Source organism: Micropterus salmoides, unplaced genomic scaffold, assembly GCF_014851395.1.
Source record: "Micropterus salmoides isolate LMB-PRFRI ecotype aquatic unplaced genomic scaffold, ASM1485139v1 Ms_hic_scaffold_19, whole genome shotgun sequence".
Taxonomy (NCBI): domain Eukaryota; kingdom Metazoa; phylum Chordata; class Actinopteri; order Centrarchiformes; family Centrarchidae; genus Micropterus; species Micropterus salmoides.
In genome coordinates, this window is record NW_024041039.1 from 15,283,231 (window position 1) to 15,307,855 (window position 24,625).

A 24,625-nucleotide genomic window follows, 5' to 3' on the forward strand; every position below is an offset into this window, starting at 1 on the left:
ACCTCCATGTACACACATTCGCAGAGTGGAGTCTAAAATGAACACACAGGTCCGCTTTTAGACAACTTTTAACCTTAAAGAGGTCTTGGATATTAACACTCTGTGGAATACATTCTCTTTTCTGTTGCCTTCTTGCACACACTGGAGGAGTTACGTTAAAGCCTAGTCTTTTTCTTCAAATGGGAATTACATGCGGGCAAGAAACTTTAGCTCACACTTCTCCTCAGTTATAGTCAGACGCGTTTCGCTCGAAACATGCCGGAGCAAATAAGCATTTCGGACTTTGTGGTCCTGACAAACGAGGACTTGTCTTCGCCGGGGACTTCAAGTTTTCAGTCCAAAATGAGTGACTGTCGGAACACCGTTTCAACCGTGGAGGAGGTGAGAGAGGTGGAGGGGAGGCGGTGAGACGGAGACGCATGCACCTTTTGTCTGTTTACCTGTCCATAGAGCATTAGCTGTGTGTAGCTCTGGCGCAGGAAGGGCTTTACACTCACATGTAGGCTAGCAGTTACTTATCTTAGGTGACAGTTTTTGCGGTTTTAGAGCACTGTGACGATGCACCATTATAATTAAATTGTTAAAACTGTTTCTTTTAACTTTGTTTCCAGGTGAGCACAGCATTCTGAGATGGAGACTTTGTCCCTGGTTTTGTATTTAAAACAGTAATTTCACTCCAAAAGCTGCAGCCTAAAGGCTAGGCTACATAATGCTGACGGCAACGGGATACATTTATATATAGGGGCAGGTGCAAGGTGCTTTTATTTGGACAAACTGGCATTGGGGCAATTTCTTAATGTGTATGGGGTGCTGATTTTGGGGTGACCGGGTGCTCTTAACTCCTGGTAGAAAATGGGACTAAGATTCTGGTTCTGAACTGGATAACTTGACAGTTCATTGCGAAGATCACAGTTAAAATTGCAAAAAGAACAAATGGAGATGGACATTTCAAATGTAGTTTGAAAAACCAGCCACTGTCAAGTCAAATTCAATGTCAAGAAAACGGTCTTGGCCACAAATTTGAGGGCCTATGTAGGAGTAGGCTAACATCAGTAGACTATAAACTGACCCAGGGAAACAAACACTGAACATTTAACTTAGGGGAAAAAACATTGCTGAGAAAATAAAACCCTTTGAAAGGTCCCCCGGAAGTGTCATATTTAGAGGATTTTGAGTTGGGGAACATAGATACGCTCCCATGCTGGATGTTAGCACTCATGGTAATTCAGTGCAGGCTGGCCTGGTTCAGTAGAAAAGTAAAGGTTACATGAGGTAATGTAACAGAGACAGTTTACTTGGCCGTGTCCTCCATCTCCTGGGAGTCAAACTGAGAAGGGACGCAAACAGAACACACATGGCACAGCAGTAAGTGTGGCCCTTTGACAAAATAAGGTATTGTTTTTGTGAGTTTAAGCATGCATGCACATGTTTGTCCATTCTGGCAGGCATGTCTGTGAAGACCAGTTTGTGCATTTTTGTCGGTTTGAACTGGTACTTTGGCCTGCAAAGTAGGGTTTGAGTTTGTTCTCCCAAAGTTCCTGGGGCCAAGGAGGAAACAGAGGGCTGCCATGAACTCGGCCGTAAAACAAATAATCCAAGTGTGCACAAGTAGATGCTTCCTTATCTGTCTTCCTTGTGATAAAACAGTGTGGTTCACTGTTGTAGTGTAGCCCAAGTTTGAGTTTTCAGTTGGAGCTCACATTAGTTTGAATCATGGTTTTGCTGTTACAAATAATACTTTTTCTAAAATGATATGGTAAATGTATGCCAATAATTTTCTTAAAAAGTCTGTGAGAGGTGGAAGTTCTTCATTAAGCCTTTTCTGGATAGAAACTGACTGCTGAGCAGAAATGGAGACAGCAGAGTCCAGGGTTTATAAAGAGAACACTTTTAGACAGCTGCCTGATGCATTTATGTTGGCCTAATGTCCTTATTTATGGCTGTGACATTCTGGAAAATACATAGCTGGGATAGCTGCTCTAGGGAGGGACATGCTGGAATCCTACACGGGCAGAGAGAGACAGACCTACACACAGCAACAGTCCCTTTATAGAGAGATCCATGGTTATTATGTTTAGTCTGCTCAGTTGGGACAAGCCTGATTAATGGCTAGGGCAATGTGTGGGTATGTATGTGGTTGACGGTAGCAGGCAGGGAGATAGAAACACCATTTACCCCCACACACACTCTGCTGCTTGTTACTTATTACTCCTGATTAGAGGCAACGTTAGAGCAAGAAAGACGGATAAGTATTGGTTTCATTTCCTATATGGCTATAAGCTATTTTCAACTATATATAATTTCCATGAAAGTTTTTATAAAGAACAGCTCTGAAGTTTTCTCCTACGGTTAACACTTTGAAATGAATTCCTGTAGATTTTCCTGCTGCGAAGTGTGTCATGGTGCTAGTAAATGCGGTAAATAAGGATCCGATGTCTGTCCGTCATGAAATATTAAGCTTTACTACCAGCAGTCACACACACACACCCTGACAGCAGGTGTACACAACCTTGGATACGGGCACAGAAATACACTGTAATAGTCTGTGAAAGCCAGTTTCTCAACATAAGCACAGTATGTGACACGTGGTGTGTCGGTCTGTTTGTGTGTCCTTGTAGCCTGATTTATTTCTCAAAATTCAACAAACGCAACCTGTTTTGTTGACCTGCACCAGCTTGTTTCCACTGTTTATCTTCCCCAGTCTGCCAACCAACTTACCAAGCAGAGGAAACTACTGCAGCATCAGCGAGCAACTCCCATCTCCAGTCTCCACTTAATCACTTTCCCATTCATTGTCTGCAGAGTCACATTACACAACGCCCACACCGCCTTTCAATTAGTGAACTAACACTTAGGGAGTGGATCTGACCGGGAAGGACCGGGGGACGTAAACAACACCATCCAACAAGGCAGAGTCTCTGCTAAGTCTCGATTAGGGGCTCATTAAAGCTATTTCTGGTGACACATAGGTGGAGTGCAGCTTGTCTAGTTCGACGTAAGAAGAGGCCTGTGTGAGGAGAATAAACATGTCGTTTCAAACCTTGTCGGTTTGGAAGAGTTTCAACCTGAAAGGTGACAGTCAGTCAGACAGGTGAAGCAAATGCAGTGACATCATTCGGGGTTGTACGTGACAAGAGAGACTATTGTCTTGCCGGCGAGTGCTGACTCAGCTGTTCACCTTACTCACACACCGTGAGAAAACTAAGCATACCCATAACACACACACATATATCTACTGTAAACACATACAGTAAAGCAAACACAAGTCAAACAGGGAATACAAACATGGATTTACAGAAAACTACTATATTACTATACTATAATACAAAATATATAGATATCACAATATATATATAATATATATATATATATATATATATATATATATATATATAAAGTGGAAACAAACATACTTACTCACTACATACTTACTTGCCTCACTGTTTTATTGCAGTCTCTGGAGATGGACCACACAACTCTACTGAGGATGAAGAAGACGATCAAAGCAATACACTCTTCTGGACTCTGTAAGTGTCAAACCATCGCATAATATCATCTCATTTACACATTACATTACTGGTCTAAGAAAACAATCCCAACTCAAGGCTTACTTACTTGCTCTTTCTGAACTTTCAACTGTTTTACATGGTCTTTATCTTTGGATGGGGTTTGCTCAGTAGGCCCAGTAGCTGTTACGATTTCATCCATATCACTTTGAGGACTTCTTATCCATTTTGTCTTATAGTTATTTGTTGGAAATATTAGTTTGCAAAAAAAAATTCAACTTAAGGTCTACTCACAAGCTTTTCCAAAGCAACACAAAAAACACAGTAAAATAACCTTGTTTTGTCAAACAACAGGAATGAATGTATAACTTGTAATATTGTACAAAAGTTGTAGTGTATTAAATACATTTCAACTTTTGACAATTTACAAAATCTATGAAGAGGGACGTCTGTCCTTGGCTGTTGACCGATATACACTCACCGGCCACTTTATTAACTACACCTGTTCAATAACTTGACACAAATAGCTAATCAGCCAATCACATGGCATCAACTCAAAGCATTTATGCATGTAGACATGGTCCAGACAACTTGCTAATGTTAAAGCTGAGCGTTAGAATGGGGAAGAAAAGGGATTTAAGGGATTTTGAACGTGGCATGGTTGTTTGTGCCGGACCGGCTTGTCTGAGTATTTCAGAAACTGCTGATCTACTGGGATTTTCACACACAACCATCTCTAGGGTTCACAGACAATAATCAGAAAAAAAGAAAACTTGTTAATGAGGAGAATAGGCAGACTGGTTCGAGATGACCGAAAGGCAACAGTAACTCAAATAACGTTACAACCAAGGTATGCAGAATACCATCTCTGAACGCACAACACCTCAAACTTGAAGCAGATGGCCACACGGGGTGCCACTCCTGTCTAAAAACAGGAAACTGAGGCTACAATTCGCACAGGCTCACCAAAATTGGACAGACAAACGTTGCCTGGTCTGATGAGTCTCGATTTCAGCTGCGACATTCAGATGGTAGGGTCAGAATTTGGCCTAAACAACATGAAAGTATGGATCCATCTTGCCTTGTATCAACGGTTCAGGCTGGCGGTGGTGGTGTAATGGCATGGGGGATATTTTCTTGACACACTGTGGGCCCCTTAGTACCAATTGATCATGGTTTAAATACGACAGCCTAGCTGAGTATTGTTGCTGACTATGTCCATCCCTTTATGACCACAGTGTAGCCATCTTCTGATGGCTACTTCCAGCAGGATAATGCCCCATGTCACAAAGCACAAATCATCTCAACAGTTTAAGATGCTTCTCGAACATGACAGTGAGTTTACTGTACTCTAACGGCCTCCACAGTCACCATGTCTCAATCCAATAGAGCACCTTGGGATTTGGTAGAATGGGAGATCCACATCATGGATGTGCAATTGTCAAATCTGCAGCAACTGCGTGATGCTGTCATGTTAATATGAACAAAAGTCTCTGAGGAATGTTTCCAACACTGTGTTGAAAGTATGCCACGAAGAATTAAGGCAGTTCTGAATGCAAAAGGGGATCCAACCCGGTACTAGCAAGGTGTACCTAATAAAGTGGCCGGTGAGTGTCTAAAGCTGATATCCAAACAAAGAAAAGTCATGTATAATTCCATTGTTCCATGCAGCTTACAATTGAATGTACATAGTTATCTTAGTCATTAAAATGTTGTTTTAGATGGAATGTTGATTAATTACTGAAATAGCTAAATATTGGGTTATGCTGTAGATTTCAGAACGTGACTGGTGTTTAGGGGTATGTGTGGTATAGTTTGTAAGATAGTTTGACGCCATTCAACTGCATTATTCTCTACAGTATAACAATGGTAGCCAGTAATGGTATTATGTATATTATTATAGCAATGGTATTAGATTTGCTGTCACTAGGATGGGAGAGACGTGTTAACATTTAGAAAAGACGATGGTGACTGAGGAACTTTAGGGCTTGAAACTAAATTTTTCACCACCTTCCCAAAAATAACAAGGGAGCGCACTAACTTAAAAGGCTGCCTGCAGATGTGTCCACAGACATGTTTTGTTAAACAGCCTTGTGAGTGCAGGCATCGGCCAATTAATCGGTCGACCGATTAATCACTTGTGGCAACCCGGCATCTAGGTTTTAACAAAGGTCTGCCTCTATTATGGCAGGATGAGCTATTTGGTACATTGTGGAGCCTCCACATAATTCATTGTACATGCCTGGTTGAGATGACCTCATCAAGCTCATGTGGGCAGCAGTGTTTATGAGTGAGGCCCCTTGTTATGGGATCAGGGTACGTGGAATGTTGGGTGATTGTGTTTATATCAATAATTGTGGCGTCTGTATAAAGTAAATGGTATGTGTGGTTTCAGCAGCAATGAAGTGCCATACAGTGACCTAACAGGTCCACTGGGTCACTAAGTGAATGTTTTGTGAGTGTGTCTTATGTAGGTCTACAGTACGTCCCAGAAAACTTGCCTTGGATCTATCAGAAGTGAACATGCATGAGATGTGAGTGTTTACCTCAAAAATGCGCGGGAGAAACAGAGGAACTGCATAACGTATCATGAACCTGAAGTTGTTTTTCTTTGCTTGCTAACAAGCCTGCTTCCCATTTCGACTCATAGTTTTTAGTAAAAATGAGTCAGACAGCTGCCCAGAATTAGGCAACCACACGGTCAGCAGCAATACTGTAGCTGCAGAGAAGTGCTCTTGGATTTTTTTCCATACGTATTCAATCTAATTCTTTATTTCTTCTTCTGTTTCTAAGTAGAATCATATGGGCTATGTCCAGTAATATGGCAACAGCCCCCCTTCCCCCTTCTGTCATTATGTTGTTTAATTGGTGCTGATCTTAATTGACATTCTGACTCACAATGCATTCAGACACATTTGTACGCCCACGCCTCCCCCTCGCAGTCTGATGGTCTGTTACTGTGTTACACATGCAAAAACACACACATGGCAAGATAAACTCTTCTTTCGTTCTCTGTTCCCATAAATCGTTAAGTGCCCCTTTTGTGCCAAGATGCTGCAGCCTGTGAGTCTGTGTGTGTTCTGGGAGACGAGTGAAAAAGTTGAGTTGCTTGGCTGGTATCTGGTAGTGAAAAGGTCAGCTGTAAAATCATCCTCTGAGCTCCTCTGTGACTCAACTGTTTGTTGTTTGATAGATGCATCTATGTTGTTGGTTGTAATACTTTTTTTAATGACCATGCAGCCATAAAGTCTCAACCCCCCCTCCCCCCCTTATTTCCTCTCCTTCCTGCCTGTAGGCCTACTTATTCCTTGAATTCACAATTTTGCTGCCATACAAAATCTTCCACTTCTTCTTTTCAACCAGTTTGTACACCTGTGTCAGTCTGTCTCCCAGCTACAGTTCGTTTACCATTTTATGTTTTTCTTGAAGTGGAAACTGGAGCAGCTGAGATTAATCTACTGTGTGCTTTCTGTTTATTTCTGCTTTTGTCTGTTTAGTCTGCTGTGGGCACTTCTGCAGATGTCTGATCCATATGTCCCTTCACCACTTCCTTAAATTGTTAATCCACAACTACCAACAAATGATTTCATTTTTTACCTTCATTTGTTGGTTTTCTAAAGTCAGCTAAGATGTTCCTGTATAACTGTGGTGAACAGACATTTTGTTCATCAGGTGCCCATCTTCGTTGATTGAAAATTATGACTTCCATGGCTTGAACTGTAATGTGGGTTTATTTGATGTTCTCATCTAAGCCTCACTTCGAAATAGCTGTAGGGAAAAACCTAATTTAGTGTAATGTAAACCAAAGTGGTGCCAGTCAGAGCTCAGATTCCTTTCCATCAGCCCTTTTTCACATAAATTCAACAGACTGAGAGCCCACTAAGGACATGACCCTTGGGAAAGTGACCTATGAGCTCCAGAGAAACATAGGTCTCTATATGTTTGCCTGTCTCCTGCTCCAGGATGGATGGAAACCAGTACTAATTTATCCCACACGCTTGTTTTGTTAAAATACTCTTGAATGCAACATGGCAAGTCAATCTTCTTTAGATTTTCTGCACACCTTAACTGTCTATCACTGTTTTTTTTAGCCCACGTGGACAACAAGGAGCAGTACATTGAGTTGTTGGAGAACCTTGGGAATAGCCACCTGACACAGGACAACAATGAAGTCTCCACAGGCTTCCTTAACCTGGCTGTGTTCACCAGAGAGGTTACGTCCCTCTTCAAAAATCTGGTGAGAAAAGAGTGTTAGGGGAGGGAAGTGAAAGGAGAGTTTTCCTCAAATAGGCTGTCTTTACTAGAGAGTTCAAATCACACACACACACACACACACACAACCTAGAGAACTAAGGGAGGAGGGGTGGAAGTAAAAACAAAACTAGCTGGTCCTAACGTGGCTCTAAAATACTCAAATGATTGTATAATCTGAAAGTTCCAAGAAGGAAGAAAGTCAAACAAAAAATGTTGTTTATTTGAAACAGTAGCAAATGAAAGAACCCCAAATTTCTTCCCATATGCTGTTGAGTTGTGTCATAAAAGTATGTGTGTGTGGTGTACCCACACACATGCATGGAGGAAAGGGGTAGTCAACAGCTGCATGCTCACTCGCCTTGACTCCAAAATCTGGGGCAGTCCGGAACACTCCCACTGATAGTTTCTATGGCGATGATAATTCATCCCAGACCTCCATGTGTGAGTGTGTGAGTCAACACACCCACCGTCTCACACACTCCGTCCTATGTGTCAATCAAGGCCTCACATGGGAGACTGGGCCTTACAGATGTGAAGAGGAAGTGGGTCCAAATGACTAACAGGGGAGTGATTCTCCCCTTGAAGGAGTTGTGCTGCAAAATCAATGTGTGTGTGTGCGTGTGCAGTCATGCATGCATTGATCTGTGTCAACTGTACATATGTTGACACTTCGGGAGTAGGTATTTCCCTGTGTCAAACTCAATGTATTAGCTATTAGTTACCTTAGCTTTTGGATGCCAACCAAAACAGTCTTACCAGTTTCCAAGCCTCTGTGTCAATATATAAAGGTCAGCTCTGCGATTAGCTCACAGAAGTGGTTGGACATTATTTATGTTAAAAGCAGGGTGCAGCTTTGTTGTAATCTACCAGGATCCTCAGAAAGGCTGCAGTGACATATACTAACAGACTTACATTTTGACAGTGTTCAGCTGGAGGCTTGCGGGGAATTTGTACTAATTACTGTATGTATTGCTGTAAAGTGCAACCTGTCAGAGTTATGCTAGTTCTTTTGTGATTCATTCACCCCAGATCCACTAAAGACTCAGTTCATCTTGTTTCCACCCAAACCTCAAATTAATCTCAACTTCCACTTTACTGTACATGAACAGTCATAAAAATCACTGTGTCATGCTCCCCCCTTGGGTCAAAAAATCTTAATGGTGCAGATTATTGTCCAGTGTTTTCTTTTGATGAATCACCAGTTCAAAATGACCGAATCACCATGTTTTTGAGTTATCCGCGCTCATTCCCAGAAATGAAAGACTGTAGGGAGATAGGAGTGTGTAGAACTGTGTGTGCATGTGAGTGTTTGCTCATACTGCCAGAGATAAGGACCACTGGTAACATTTGTATCTCCTTTACTGATTTGCTCTGCTCTTACACGTTTCAGGTGCAAAACCTCAACAACATCATGGCGTTTCCTTTGGAAAATGTGTTGAAGTCGGAACTCCGGGACAGCAGACTAGTGAGTCTAGACTTTCTTACAAATGCATTAAATACTAACAAAACTGCTGGCTAAACTGGTACATGATGATGTTTTCAATGTCCAAGACAGAGATACGACACCTGCCTAAAAAGGAATCTCTGCCCTAAATGTTTCTATAATATTGCCCAGTTCTGTGACATTTTACACTTCGTGTTTTAATTTAAATTTGTGAAATTGAACAGCCTGTAGTGATGCTGTCACCTACAGACATATCCTGAAGCTGATCAATAAATTAGGCCATGTGATACTGACAAAATTTTTTAGAATTTAAATTTTTAGAATGTGACAATATTTTGGAGATGATAATAGATGCTCCCACCTGTTTACACACAAGTACATTTTTAGAAACAAATCATGGATATGACAGTATTTGTTTTTTTCATTCAATTATTAGAATATGATTATTACATCAAGGTATTGTCAAGCTCTACATACGGAATAAATTAACAACTTTTTGGACATGCCGAATTTATTTGAATGTGGGGCTTTCTAAGGGAAAATAAACACAGCAACTTTTTACAAACCAACTACAAGTAAGAGAGTTGGATGGCATAATTTATACGGATGTCTGGGTTTGTAGACGTTGACATTACTGTCCAAAATAACTGAAATATCACAATGTAAAATCAGTTTTAGGGTGGATTTCCACTTTAAGCATATAATGCTGTCTGTCTGTGCCGCAGACGTAGCTGATCTTACTAAGATATTGGATAAGATGAGGCTGTTCATGCAGATTAATGAATAAGACTGAGCTAAGTTCCAATGCTGAACCGATCTGCCTTGCCCAGCATTTGGCCTTTTGGTTTGCCATGCCAACAGACAAGTGAGTAATAACACGCTAATGCTTCTGTAAGCTCCTGTCACTGCCCTGTATTTGAAACAGCTGATCTGACAGATGAACATTGCTTCACTGTTACTGTGAAGGAAGGCAAACTGCATTTGCAAATCCTGTTCTGCCAGAAAGCAGACTAGTTAACGTACTATCAGTAATTATGTCTCTGCATTAACTGTCTGGCTCTACCCAGATGTACTCAGATAATAACCAGTACATAAGAAAGTTCTTATTAGCATTTATTGCTGCTCTTACTAGTATGTATTGTCAGTTGTAGATCTGTATTTGATGCTCTGTTGATGCTTGTATGTTGTTCCTCAAATGTATGTAAGGAAGTACTGTAAAATACCTGACTTTACGTAAACTGTTATCCGTGTCATGTAAACAATACCGTTTGACTGTAATATATACAGCACCTTCCCTGTGGTGAATTTAGTCTTCATTAAAACAGCTTTGTCCACTGCAGTAATTTTCCCCCAAAAGAGTTTAAGAATACTATCATTGCAAAAAACATCACATCAAAATGTCTTTTTTCTTCTCTTCTCTACAGGAGCTCAAGAAACACATGGAGAAGAGCTGGAAGGAGTATGACATAAAAATGTAATTAACCCTTAGCATAGTTTCTTACCACTCATTCAGTCCTTAATATTTAAGCTTTATTGTTTAATGGAAGAAAAGAAACTGAAGCCAGACACAGATGTTATTGCCTAAGGAGAATCATGTTGCACATTTACACTTCTTGCTAGTCTTTTACTGGTTCACAGAAGATGATGTAACAGCAGAGGTTAATAGGATAATAGTTGGTTCCCCTTGGCCTTTCTCCATTACATTGCTGTGAAATAGAACTAAGGCATTGCACTTTGCAGCCATCATTTGATCTCATTCTGATGTTGGTTTAAAGTGTTTCATAATGCTGTAAGGAGAGTTCACCTCTCCCAACCTCCTCTCCCCTCTCCGTGAGGAAGGTGAATGAGTTAGTGGAAAACAAATGTTTCTGACAGAAAAAAGCCACTTGCTCAAAAAGTTGATCATTACTGAAAGTGTCGTCACAAAGATTAATAATTGAGTACACTGTAAGTGACTAAGTATAACATTTTTTCTTTCCCTTCCCTCCCCCCATCAGAGGAAAGCTCGAGAAGGAGAAGAAGGAGAAGACCAAGCAGCTGGGGCTGATCAGGATGGAGGGATCAGACGGAGGGGAGGACATGGAGAGAGAGAGGAGGACCTTTCAGCTGCAAATGTGTGAGGTGGGGGATTAGTGCCAGTCAAAATACCAGACTCAGACACCGTTCACATACCTGAGGTGGGATTTAGGTCCCATGGGTGCTCTATATATTCTTTATTCCATTCATGGTCAGATGGATGGGCCTTTTGTGTCTCTTCAGTAATTCAGTCATTTCATCCAGTAAATAATGGAAGAGAAGTTTTAGAAAGTCAAACTTGCTGGGTAAATTTTTAGTGCAAAGTGCAATGGAAATGCTTTATGACCCACATTTGAAAGCCAAAGTGGGGGAAATTCTTGTGAAGTGCACTGGCAGGGCTCTCACTTACAGGTGGTGTAGTCACAGCTAAGTGTGTAAGTGCACATATTGCTGGAGAAAACTCTGGTCTAATTCTGACTGATACCAGCTGTTGAGACAAAGAGGAGAGGCAGGGAAAGTGGAATTTCCACTTGTGACATGCAGCTCCACTCCTCCGTCTCTCTGTCCATCTGCCTGTCTGTGTCTTTCTTTTCCTCTGCATACATATATACACAAATATCCACAGAACAGAAACACTTCACTGTCTCTGCTTCAGCTACAGAGAGACAGATGGATTCAGACTTGGGTTTTATGGAGCAAAGAAAATGTAGTAATTCCTTCCACACAGAGCTAAAGCCTTACATGCCCTCAAACCTTTTGTCTACCTTTTTTATTTACATTTTGACTTGTGGCAGGATAGAAATGATACACAATAAAGCCTACACTATGTGTCTGTGTTGTTCATACTATCTGAATGAAGACTTTCCAGTTTCAGTCTACAAGGTTCACTAACAGGCTGGAGTGTTGAAATAAGGCGCTTGACCTTTGAAACAATGTGGAGCGTTGTCCTAGAAAGCAAGGAGCCACACACAACAAAACATGCTCAAAACAGGATATAAAAGGCATGCAGTCTAGGATGAGCCTCAAATTATGGGTACTAAAAAATGGTGGCTTTATTTGATCCCTGATTTTCATATTTAGGCTTTACGTTTCTGAAGATCCATCCGGCCTTTCCATGGAGAGCTGCCATTTCCGGAGCTGTTTTTAAACTGCCTGTGTTTCTGCTTTCAGTATCTTTTGAAGATCGAGGAACTCAAGGTGCGTCAGGGCCCTGATCTTCTCCAGAGCCTCATCAAATATTTCCAGGCCCAGCTCAGGTCAGTCTCAGCCGACATTACCTAAACAATTCTTTTTGCCTTATAGCCATTCTGTTTTATGTGTGGGGGGAAAAAAAGTTTTCACTTTTTCCTTGCCTAAAAAGCATATGGGTTTGGTTTCTACCTCTTGGTTGCAGTGAGGGATTTTGCATAATAGTTGAGGTTTTCACTTTCCTTTTACAAGCTATTATTACTGTTGTTACCATTTGCCCATTTTAATCATACCGAGGGTTTTATGCGGTAACGGAGTTGCTTATACAGCTTCAGCATGTGATGTTTTGGTTGGTGTGAACTAGGATGTTTGGATTGAAGTGCCATCATGACTCAGCATTTGTTCTTTTCCTGATCTCAGTTTCTTTCAGGATGGGCTGAAGGCTGCAGAGAATCTCGCTCCTTTTATTGAGAAGCTTGCTGCTTCTGTTCACACAGTAAGTATTCTGTATTTCTGCTGGTATGTCTGGCTACCAGCATTATATCAGTCAGTGTTTAACTAACTCATTTTACGTTGCAAATATAAACATTATTATTATTATCCAGCTTTGTTATGATTCCAGAAGAATATTTGATATTTGTCATGATTAAGAGGTCAGTGTTAAGGGTCTGTGCTAGCTGCTGACTCAAACTGATGTTTTCACAAAGCGCACACACACACACATGCACATACATAGTGATGTTATCATACCCCCAATCCACCCCCACACAAACACACACACCCTTTTTTCTTCACTTGTTTCTTCATTTGTCATCCATTGCTCAGTCAGAACAATATGTAAAACGGTGTCCAAGAAGGTCCTTACATTAAAGCTCTCACTGTAAATCACATTGTGTTTTACTACCTCCTATAGCACTTTTTCTCTGTTACTCTTTCACAACAGCCAAAACCTCAGTCTCTCCCCCTTCCTCTGACCCCCCCACCCCCCCACCCCCCAAGCTGAACCCACAGGCAGGGAATGTTATTACAGTCTATTCCCAGAAATACTTCCCCCTATTTCCAAAAGATGAAACTGAAAGCATCCCTAATTTTAATTCCTTCCCTGGTACACACCTATTTCTCCAACCACTCCGACTGGTTTCCAGTCTGCAAAAAAAAATTGCCTCTTCAATTTCCTGGATAGAGCACTGGAAACAGACTGTTAACTGTGATACTGGGAACGTTAGAGGTTTTTCTGGTTCTCCATGGGCTGAACAACAGAGACCCGCTCAGACATGCCAGAGCTTAGCCTCATGAAGGAAATTCAGACAGAATCTGTGTTATGGTACCCAGGCAAAATGCTGACATATTTCAGTTAAACTGACTTCTGTTGCATGCAAGACTGGTCACTCTGTTGCTCTAATACCAAATGCACAACCTCCTAGGACGGCACAACCCAGTGCTGAGCTCTGTTCTGCATTAGTAAGGCCATTACACAAAGCTCTGATGTATTGTCATTCCACACCCAATTCTTGGAACAAATAAAAGAACAACATTAGATATGATACAAAAAACATGCTATTCTTCCAAATAGTCAAAAATATTTAAATAATCTTTTTTAACTGATGTTTGTGGTGTGTATTGTGTGTTGTAGGTCCGCCTGGACCAGGACGAGGAGGTAAAACAACTGACTCAGTTGAGGGATTCTCTCAGATTACTTCTGCAAGTAGAGGGGAAAGAGGTACGCTTGTTCACAATGCACCATTACTATACATGATCACATATACTGTACCTTGAGTTGGCATACTTCAGTTATACTGTGTCAGTATGTAAAAAAAAAAAAGTGTGCTCTAAAAAATCCAGCGGCAGATGGCTTTAATTGCTAGTTGATGCTATCAGATTACATGATCTTGTTTTACATTGTTCTGAATTCTCATAATCTTCAGAGCTGGCTTGAAGCCTTTGAAGTAGTAGTAGTAGTCCCAAATCTCTGTTTCTATCACAGGAGTACCTGAACAGGAAGAACTCTGGCAATGGGTATAGCATCCACCAACCACAGGGAAACAAGAAGTATGGGACGGAGAAATCTGGCTTCCTGCTCAAGAAGAGTGATGGGTGTGTTACAGCATTCGTTACAGTGTGCAAATATCAGTTTAAAAGCAACTCTAACACAAGTATTGAAAATACATGGAAGATAAAAATACAAGATGTGAAGAACATGCATATTAACATCAAAATGTACTGTTAACTCAATAAATAATCATGTCATTTAATGTGTCATAGCTCATAAAAAACAGTTGTTTCTGTGACTGCAAAACATTTTACTCAAAATTCTACCTCTTCATATTTTCAACTAATTATAATAATGTTTTCAAAGTCATAAATGCTGCTGAGTTGCACTGTCGTGGGCAGTAGCGACCAGAGCTGGGTGAAGAGTAAGCAAGTAAAGCATAGAGAGGGAAGGGGGGAGGTTAGTCCAACCCACCTGGTCTTCATTATTGTGAGGAGAAGATTCAAGCAGGGGCCCCTTCTGTGGAAGTTTTTGGCAGACTGGCTAGCTGAGGGGATCCAACTTTTGCGTCTCACACACACACAGCTAGATTACAGTGTGATAAAAAGGGAAAATGGAAGGGATAAGGAGAGGGGATGTGGTTAGTAGGATGAATGGAAGACGGGAGGAGGGCAAACTCTCCTCAGGCCACTGACACAAAACAGAACACGTTCTCAGCCATTTGACCTGATTCAATCAAGATAATGAAAACAAGGGTCAAACGCTGTGAACAGCAGTAAGCTGGGCCAGCACCATGTGTACATCACCATTACTCAATTCAAACCTACATGTTAACACTGTTATCACTTAATGCACCGCACAGAAATCATCAAGGTTGATAATGTTATGTCGATAGTGTGTGTTTAAAATCTGTATTTATTTTGAACTCACATCTTTCCGTTGGCCTTTTGTCGTGCAGGATCAGGAAGGTTTGGCAGAAGAGGAAGTGTGGAGTGAAATTTGGCTGCCTGACCATTTCCCACAGTACGGTGAGGACATGTGGGGCAATCGAACATTCACCGAACATTCAGATTCAGATGGATGTGCATCTGTCAACTGAAATATGTCCAAATTGTCCAGTACATACTGACATAAGCGTGTGTGTCTCCCTTCAGATCAACAGACCGCCAGCCAAGTTGAACCTACTGACTTGTCAGGTGCGACCAAACCCAGAGGACAGGAGGACCTTTGACTTGGTCACTCGTAGGTTAATTCCTTTTGACCCATAACACTTTACCCTCCACATATTATCATTAAAGACTCTAAAGAGCCATCTGCAGTGCAGCTGTGGAGAAGCCTGCCTATTTGGTCCCCACATTTTATTCTATGTATAATATTCAATATATTATTATACATGTGATTAATGTTGTGTGTTTTATGTTTTTAGTGTACTGTTTTCTGTCACTACTGACTTGTCAGGTGCTTGAACTTGAACTTAGTGTCTTTGAGTACCCAGAAAAGTGCTCTATAAATAAAATATATTATTATTACAGAAATAAGAATCAGAGGCATTTTACTTGGGATGGGTGCCAGAGAGTCGTTATGATTCATCTAAACTGTTGTGACGTGAAACAGGGGTGATTGTGTGTGTCATGCCTGTTTTACGCCATTTCTAGTCATGTAGCCTGTATGTCCACCATCTTGTTTAAAACTCTCTTCCTGCCATCGTTTGTTTAGCAATTTGTTTTCTCAAGAAAACAGTGTCTGACCACCAGTTCTCCATCTCAATAGATAATCGGACGTACCATTTCCAGGCAGAAGACGAGCAGGAATGTATGATGTAAGTGTTGAAACTACTGTAGCTACTTGGATGTGAGATTTTTCACTTCCATATCTCTTGTATTTTGTCATTGCTTAAGCAAGTTGTTACATGTCATTTGTTCTTAGGCCAGCATAGGAAAGAAGCTGTGCAATGTTCATTTCAAAGACCGGTTTGCAGAATGAAGAGAAGTGTACTTAAGATGATAAAAGAGAAAGATGTATGCAGTGAAGAACACACAGGGCAGACAATGGATAAAAAGGGAGTGAAACTAAAGGATGCATTAAGGAAAACGTTGTCCTCTAGGATCCCCCTGGCCCAGCTGGTGTTGGGTGGGACTTCTCATTCTAGCCACAGACAGCAAGCAAGGGAACTTTTTGTTTTGTGATGTGGGGATTGAGGGGAGTGCATATGTTTTTTTCTGTCCTCTACCCTTCCCTTGTGTGTGGGCCTTTAGTCAGATTCTTTGATGTGATGTGTTGTATGAATTTAGGGATGGAGGGAGATGGAAATGGTTTGTAGGGAAAAGTACCAGAGCTTCGAAAACTGAGAGTGATGATGACCTATATCACTAGACAAAAAAAAACACATGCAAAACACATGGTGAACTACTTTTGATCTTCTGAGAAAAAGGCTGAAATGATCAATCCTTTGGTTTCTTTTGGTGCCACAAGCTCTGTGGCTTCCCCTCCAAGTGAGCTGGTACAAAATGTGAAAATTGGACAACAAATAACTTTTTGCTTCTTTTATTAACTGTCTCCTGTGTGTATGCATATCTGTACTTCAGTTGGGTGTCAGTGCTGCAGAACAGTAAGGAGGAGGCCCTGAACACAGCATTGGGAGGAGACCAGCTCCACCTTCAGGACAGCGGGCTCCAGGAACTTTCCCGAGCAATCATCGCAGAGCTTCGACACATGCCCGGCAACGAGGCCTGTGCTGACTGTGGAGCACCAGGTCAGCCAGTCATTGTTGTTGATGATCAATGCAGGATTACATGTGGACATAAGTACATCAGGAGATTATACATATAATAATCTCACCAGTTTCATTATTGCTCTGTGCATCTCAGATCCATCATGGCTGTCAACCAATTTGGGCATCCTGACCTGTATAGAGTGCTCTGGCATCCACAGAGAGCTAGGTGTCCACTATTCCAGGATCCAGTCACTCACTCTGGACCTACTGAGCACCTCTGAGCTTCTGGTATTAAATACACACATGGAAACACACAGAAACAGACACACTGCAGGTTGATTTTGTATTGTTATGGTTTTCTAATTACAGAGATTACATAACTGTCTGCCTTATGCTTGAAATGCTTTTACGTCACGTCTTTGTGACTGCATTGTGTGTCACTTCAGTTGGCAGTCAGTATTGGTAACACCAGATTCAATGACATCATGGAGGCGGGCCTTCCAAATGACTCTGTCAAACCATTTCCACAGAGTGACATGTGAGTCCCTGATTTCTTTTAGACCAACAATCCAGTTGTTCAAAAATAACAAAACAACACTTTGGTGATTTATTGTATTAAACTTGCATATTTGTTTTATTAAAATGTGTTTACTAAACAACCAGGAATGCCAGAAAGGACTACATTGTGGCGAAGTACGCTGAGCGGCGCTATGTCCTTCGCAGAGAAGAAGCAGATCCTGCCCGGCTGTATGATGCTGTGAGGGGTCGTGACATCAATTCTCTTCTACAGCTCTACGCTGAGGGAGCGGACCTGGCCAAACCACTCACACTGCCTGAAGGACAGGTGAAGATACTTTATAGCCACAAGTGGATGTCCACACCTGCTTTTCTTCCTGAAATGTGTCCTGTTAGGGCCAGAATGCATGTAATAAACCCATATAATCTTGTAACAAACTCTAAACATTCCCAAAGATGTCATGCATTGAGGCTGAATGACAGCTACATCCTGGCAAGCCAGCCCACTTGGCTTGTTTAAAGAGACTCATGCATCTGTGCATTGTTTCAAAAAGTTGCTCACTTGTGAATGTCACTTTAGACGTTTAGCTAAAAGAGCTAAAAATAGAATCAAATCCTCCCAGTGTTAAAATAATGAGACATACAGTATGTAGGAGGAATGTGAATAGTTACAGTATGTAAAGTATGTGTCCTCTGTATGCATGATTCATGTGGGTGAGTAGTCAGAAACCCTCCCATTTCTTCTGGCCTCTAATCCAATCTTTCCCCCCTTTCCTCCTCTCATCTTATTTCCCCCGCCCTTGCTGTCTTTCTTCAACGCCTCATCGTCTTGTCTTTAATCACATTTTACCCTCCTGTTGTACACTTCCTGCTCAGCATAAGCAGCGTGTGTAACACTGCTAGCTTCTCTGTGTGTGTGCGCGCATGTGTGTGTTTGTTTGTGTTGGTTGGCCCTCGTTTATTATTTCAGCTTTTAGGTCAGAGCTCACGTCCCGTGAGAACAAGTGAGACAAGCTCATTGAATTACGTAGGCACTTCTCTGTCTTTCTTCTGCTCCTCGTTTTGCTTGCTCATAAGCAGATACAGCTATAGGCCTGTTTTCACTTTTTAACACAAAAACACAAGTGAGTTGTTGCGCAACCAACCTCTGAAATAAGCTTCACTGGTATTTTAGTAGCATATCTTTAGACCTGATTGTCAGCTAAAATATGTAGCCACTTGTGACCACTGACTGAAAGTGAAATCTCTTGAGGGTCAACAATTTGGCCTAATTTGTACTCATTTCTTCATGTTTAAGGGGATCAGAGAGACAGCTCTCCATCTTGCAGTGCGTCTGGAGGAAAGGAGCTCTCTGGCGCTGGTGGATTTCCTCTGCCAGAACAGGTCAGACACTGGCAAGTTTGATTTGTTTCCACTTTTGTATGAAAGGAATTAAGCTCTTGATCAGTGTTCCACTTGCTTAAAAAGTTGGTAACATTTAACACCATCTGTCTATCCTGTATGTTTACGCTACAGTAACTGTCTGGAGAAGAGAACAGCAGAGGGAAACACAGCTCTTCACTACAGCGTCCTGCATCACAAGCCAGAGTCTCTCAAATTACTGCTCAAAGCAAAGGCCGCCCTACACACAGGTACCGTTACCTGTATTCACTCAATTTCTCTTTCACCCAGTGCAATCAGCAAATACTAAAACTATTTCTTCTTTTACATCTCCTATAGTGAACTCTGCAGGCGAGACTGCGCTTGATATTGCACGGCGGCTGCAGCACATACAATGTGTCGAGCTGGTGAGACCCCACTTTCTCTCTTTCGATTCAACTAAAAATATATAATTTAATGAATTCAAAGAACACACACAGTCGGGAGTTAAGTTCAACTGAGGAATCGAGTTGCATCATTAAAATGCCTACCAGAAAGCCAACTCCAGAAACAAAACAAGACAACTTCCACAGCTGGAAATACTACCTTGAAATAACTCCCTGTGCAGCAGAGCTCAGCTAAGGTCAAAGAATCTTATCCTCATCAGGTCCCAGTGTGTATCATTTATAAACTGGTTTTATTTTCTTACCGGCCATCTGCCCTGCTGAATCAGACCCCCCTTGTATAATATCCTGTTTAATTCAGCACAACCTTGTCTTACAGGGTTATTGTGTAGAGACTGGAAAAGGAAAAAGCAAGCAGCTGTAAAAATGACCCCATTTTTTTTATTGGCAGAATTAAACTTTACATTTAGGTAATCTCTTTTCTTTTTTCGTGTGGAAGCTGCAATAAGATGTGGGCTGACTCTGGAGTTTTATTTCAGTGATTTCATTTAACCTGTTTAGCTCTTTCCTAATTGCTTTTCATTTTTTGAAACATCTGCTGGATCCAAGGTCACACTGATAAGACTGATAATGGCCAGTCAGGAGGGACTTTACTGTTAATAGATTTTCCCAAAATTGCATTGGGATGTGTGATGACTTGTGTTGATATCATTTATAAGTCTGCCTATTTTGTATTTCTAAGAAATAAATTTTAAAAATATTTCCATTGTTCCTTCATATCAGTCTCAAAATATTGAACAGCTACAGAAACATTAAAATATTTTTACTCATCTGTACGTACAACCCAAGAAGCTCCAGCAAAGCAGTGGAAACGTAATTGGTTTAATAGAGCCAAGTACACAGTTACTGCATCATAGCTGATTCCTAAAAGTATGGCTGTATTACTGGATATGTGGAGATGAGCTTATTCTGAGTGTTTGTGCTTCTGTATGTGTTTTTTAGTTGGAGCTGGCACAGAGTGGGAAGTTTAACTCTCAAATCCATGTGGAGTTCATGTGGGAGACACAGTCTCAGGAGTTTTATGACAGTGAGGATGACCTGGATGAGAGGGTAAGGAGCCAATCTCATTACTGACTTTGTTTCTCTGCCAAAAAACAGCCTTCTCACAGCTTGGGGACGAACATTATCTGTGTTTTCCACTGAAATCTTCCCTGCTAATGAGAAAATGGGAGATAAAAAGAAATAAAACAAAGGAAGTTGAGGAGAAACTATAGAAACTAACTTTGTCTTATGGTTCTTGTGGTCCTTTCCACTTTCTTCCAGGTGAGCCCATTACCCAAACACCGCTCTCCTCTCTCCTCAAATGGAGGTGGTGGAACTCCCTTTGCCCGCTGGAGTGTGGGTATTGGTGCCAATGGTAATGCTGGCAGCAGGCCTTGCCAGACATACGAGAATCTAGACTTCCTATACAGAAATCCTCCAGCCAACAGCGCCCCTTCTGGAGCATCGGCACCACCACCACTACCAGCTAAATCCATCCAAAGAGGTGAGGTACAATAGTGTATAAGGCTTATCTCTATTATAAAACCATCCTACCACTCCTCTTTTGTCTTTGAAAACTTAATTTATCAAGCCCAATAATGTCAAATAAGCACAGCTTACTTTGTGTTTAAAGGGTTGAAATACAGTAAACTGAAGGGGGGATTAATTCATTATCTTTCTATCCAGTCACATTATTCATTGCAAGCCAGATCAAGTCATTTTTTCCACAATGCTCCACACAATAGCTGTTATGTGCAGTTTACAAACTCTACCGTAGGCTGAGATACTATTGCACTGTAAAAATTTGTGTAACAATTTTCTGGTTGGTTTTAATATGTTTTACTGAAAGGATTAACAAAGTTGCATTCAGTTAGATTTAGGTTTATATTAACATGCAACAGCTATACCACTGATATAAAAATGTAAATAAATAATGGTTTATTTAGAAATTTCCAAAATAGTCCTGCTTATATGACAGAGAAGTTGTTTCTTGAGCTAATTTATGGTGCCAGTTTAAATAACACATTTAAAGTTTCATTTTAGTTTGTGGCAAGGCATTGACAACACACTTGTTATGAAACAAATATTAATTTGTTGCTTTTTTTTATTTTCATTTTTTCCCCTCCACAGGTCGCTCTGACCCCCAGATTTCGGTTACAACACAGGAGGGCAACCAAATTTCACGTCGCTGCTCTAACCCGGCCTCCAGCTCCTCCAGTCCCCAGACACAGGCGAGACATAATCCACCTTCACCCAACATGGACAACCATGGCCAAGGGGGGAGACCACCTAGGTCACCCCACGGACAAGGAGGTCCGCTCAGGGGGCAGAAGCAGACCTGGGAGGGCCAACCTGGTGCTAGTTCTGGGTCTCAAAGCAGTCTCACACCAACATCTTCCCTGAACCACTTGGGGCCTGTCAGGTGAGACACTGTGCAACAACACATTTCTGTTACCACACATCTGTCAGCATGGTAGTGTCAGGTGTAAACAGGGCCACTGAAAGGATGCAATTCAAGCTCATGCCCTGTCTAAAAATAAAAAATAAGTATTTCTATTTCCTAAAACTATTCTAAGGACAGATAATGATTATCAAGCTGGCTCGAGTTTTGAATTTTTCACAAACAACTTCAAATGACAGGAGCCTTGTTTGATAATTTCATGTTATTTCTCCACCCTCCAGTTCAGAGAAGACCACATCATATCGTCGAACGAGCAGTGGAGGAGGCCTCCAGGGGAAGTGCGGTGTGTTGTCTCCAAGCTGTGTGGGCAGCCAGGAGGAGCTGTACTGCAGCTTAGTGGGGAATAGTCCGGGCCTCACCCCAGCTCCCGCACCAGCACCGTCATCCTCACCTACCATAACCTGTGCCCCACGACCCCGCAGGAATGCTATGGTACAATTATATAGAAACCTCTTTCTGTTATATTCAGCCTATATTTTAAGTCCTCCATATTACAATCTTCATTACCACTGTACTTTTTTCCTGTTGAGAAGGCCAATGACATTTCAGTTAATTATGCTGGTAGCACACTGAAAAAATATATTTCATATCTCCTCCAGGTTTCTGGCAGCAGGCCACATCAGAAGCGTGTCAAGGCTTTAGTGGACTGCAGAGCAGTCAGTACTGAGCAGCTTGCCTTTTTCAAAGATGAGATCATTGTGGTCACGGCCACTAATGACCCCCACTGGTGGGTAAGTGCAACTACAACTTCCTTATTTCATTACAGTGATTGCCCATTTCTCTTCTGGGTAGCAATGTGAAGTGAAATATGTAACAGTGACTTTTTATGTTTTCACATCATAAATATTATATTACTTTTTATCCTAACAGGTTGGTCACATAGAGGGGGACCTAAGCAGGAGTGGGACATTTCCTGTCAACTATGTACACAAACTGACAGACTAAAGAGGCATGGAAAATATGAAAGTACTGCATAGTAACATAGTAGAGGAACTGAACCAGCATGGGATATTTACTGGAAACCTATTGTCACCACAGTGAATTTTATCTACAGGAGAGGACGGTGTTGTTCGCTGGATCTAACTCAAACTAGGGGGTTTGAGCAAACTGAGACTATTTCCACATAGGAGGATACTAGCCAAATTATACCTGGCGATATGAATGGCACTGTTTCAGGGATTTATATCCTTTAACATTTGCTTATCCCAGAAACCAACAAGGAAACTGAAGGCTTTCACAGCCCCATATCAGCAAAACATCTCATTCCAAGGGCAATTTCCCCCTGTTGGTCTATCATTCTTTTTTTTAAACTATGCCGTGTTCTTCCAGTTGTCTAGGTACGAATGCATTTGTGGTTGGGGTAGAAACTTCAATTTAACCATTAATGACACATTATATTGCAGATGTTGAAGTTGTGTATTCTGATCTAGGATCTGTACCTAAAGGCAAAACTTACCTTCAGGGCAAATCCCTTTATGGCACTTTAAACTAATTGAGAGGAAATCTTCTGAAGAGTTGGCACAGCTGTAAATGTGTACCTAGCCAGCTACTATGTAGGGATGTAGTTGCCTGTTGTGCTGAACGGAAACTGTCTAGCCTTTTAAATCACAGCATACTGAGACTTGGATTTGAGGTTCAAACCTGTCCAGTGTGTGTTGCAGCCTGCCCTGGGAATGAAAAAGTGATTTTGTGCCTGCCAGTCTGTCTCCAACAAAACACCAGGCGTCTGGGCAGCCCAGGGAGAGATCTGAAACTTTAGCTCAGCCATCTTGCCTCTGGGCACAGCTCGCTGGCTGCAAGGAGAGTGCAGGATTCAGTTTCTTCTGGCTCCAGGCATCTGTCTCTGGAGGACCTGGAATAACGATGGTGTGCTATGGAGAAAAAAAAGGACTCTCTGTTCTACCAGGAAATGGCACTTAAAGAGAGCTTGTTAGTAACAGCACCCCACTGCAGTAATTTGTTCAGTGAACACACATTCATTGTTGGCACGTGTGTATCACCATATATACACAAGCACACTTGCACTTACTGTACACACAGGGTAGCATCTAGGATTTAGGAAGAGAGATGAGAGTCCACCTTTTATACTAGTAACAAATACCCAAATGTAACACATTTCACAGCTATTACACACAATTTGTTGTACATAATTGTCTAAACACATTCACTGATATACTGTATATTTTACCCGTTGTCTGTTCCGTTGTGCATTATAAAAGATTGTATCATTACAGATAGTGTTACTTGATGTTGGTTATTTGACGTCCTCTGATTTGATGTCATTTGTCCTCTGTTCTGTTTCATTAGTTGTCTTAATGGCTGTCAGAGAGGAAAAAAAGAAGGGAATAGACAACACAGTTGTATAACCAGTGTTCAGAAACGATCCTGTCTCACCAAACCAAAAACAAACAAGCAGTGATGAGTAAAGGCGGGCAGGAAGCAGGTGTTCACATCCCTTTAATCATTCCTGAGTTTAAACAAACTGTCGTGGAATCTGTTTGCTTGTCACTGTTTCTGCTGACTTGTTACACTCTTGATGATTAAGCAAACAGATCACGAGACAGGCTTGTTGTCAGATAATTGTGAAGCAGTGGATGACTGCATTATAGTACAACTGTAAGTAGGAACTGTAAAATGTAAACAATAGTACATTTACTCATTTGTCAGTATATTTGTAACATACACATGAAACATGTTTAATAAAGTGCCATACAGTTTTTTTGCAGTGTAAA

General features: G+C 41.3%; 1 protein-coding gene across 2 annotated transcripts; it reads left to right on the plus strand.

The window, feature by feature from the left end:
* Positions 1–24,625, plus strand: asap3 (ArfGAP with SH3 domain, ankyrin repeat and PH domain 3). Of its 2 annotated transcripts, XM_038728555.1 has the most exons (26): positions 1–381; positions 3,455–3,527; positions 7,598–7,743; positions 9,151–9,225; positions 10,629–10,678; positions 11,202–11,325; positions 12,391–12,476; positions 12,829–12,904; positions 14,042–14,128; positions 14,393–14,502; positions 15,357–15,426; positions 15,553–15,640; positions 16,169–16,217; positions 16,984–17,150; positions 17,266–17,399; positions 17,558–17,649; positions 17,775–17,955; positions 18,925–19,010; positions 19,143–19,258; positions 19,347–19,414; positions 20,393–20,500; positions 20,714–20,936; positions 21,563–21,854; positions 22,115–22,325; positions 22,493–22,624; positions 22,764–24,625. In XM_038728555.1, the coding sequence occupies exons 1-26, from the start codon at positions 256–258 to the stop codon at positions 22,836–22,838; spliced, it is 3,045 nt and encodes a 1,014-aa protein (XP_038584483.1). In that variant the 5' UTR covers positions 1–255; the 3' UTR covers positions 22,839–24,625. The 2 variants fall into 2 exon arrangements, with proteins under 2 accessions (XP_038584483.1, XP_038584484.1); XM_038728556.1 differs by lacking the exons at positions 1–381; positions 3,455–3,527; positions 7,598–7,743; positions 9,151–9,225 and adding an exon at positions 9,940–10,069.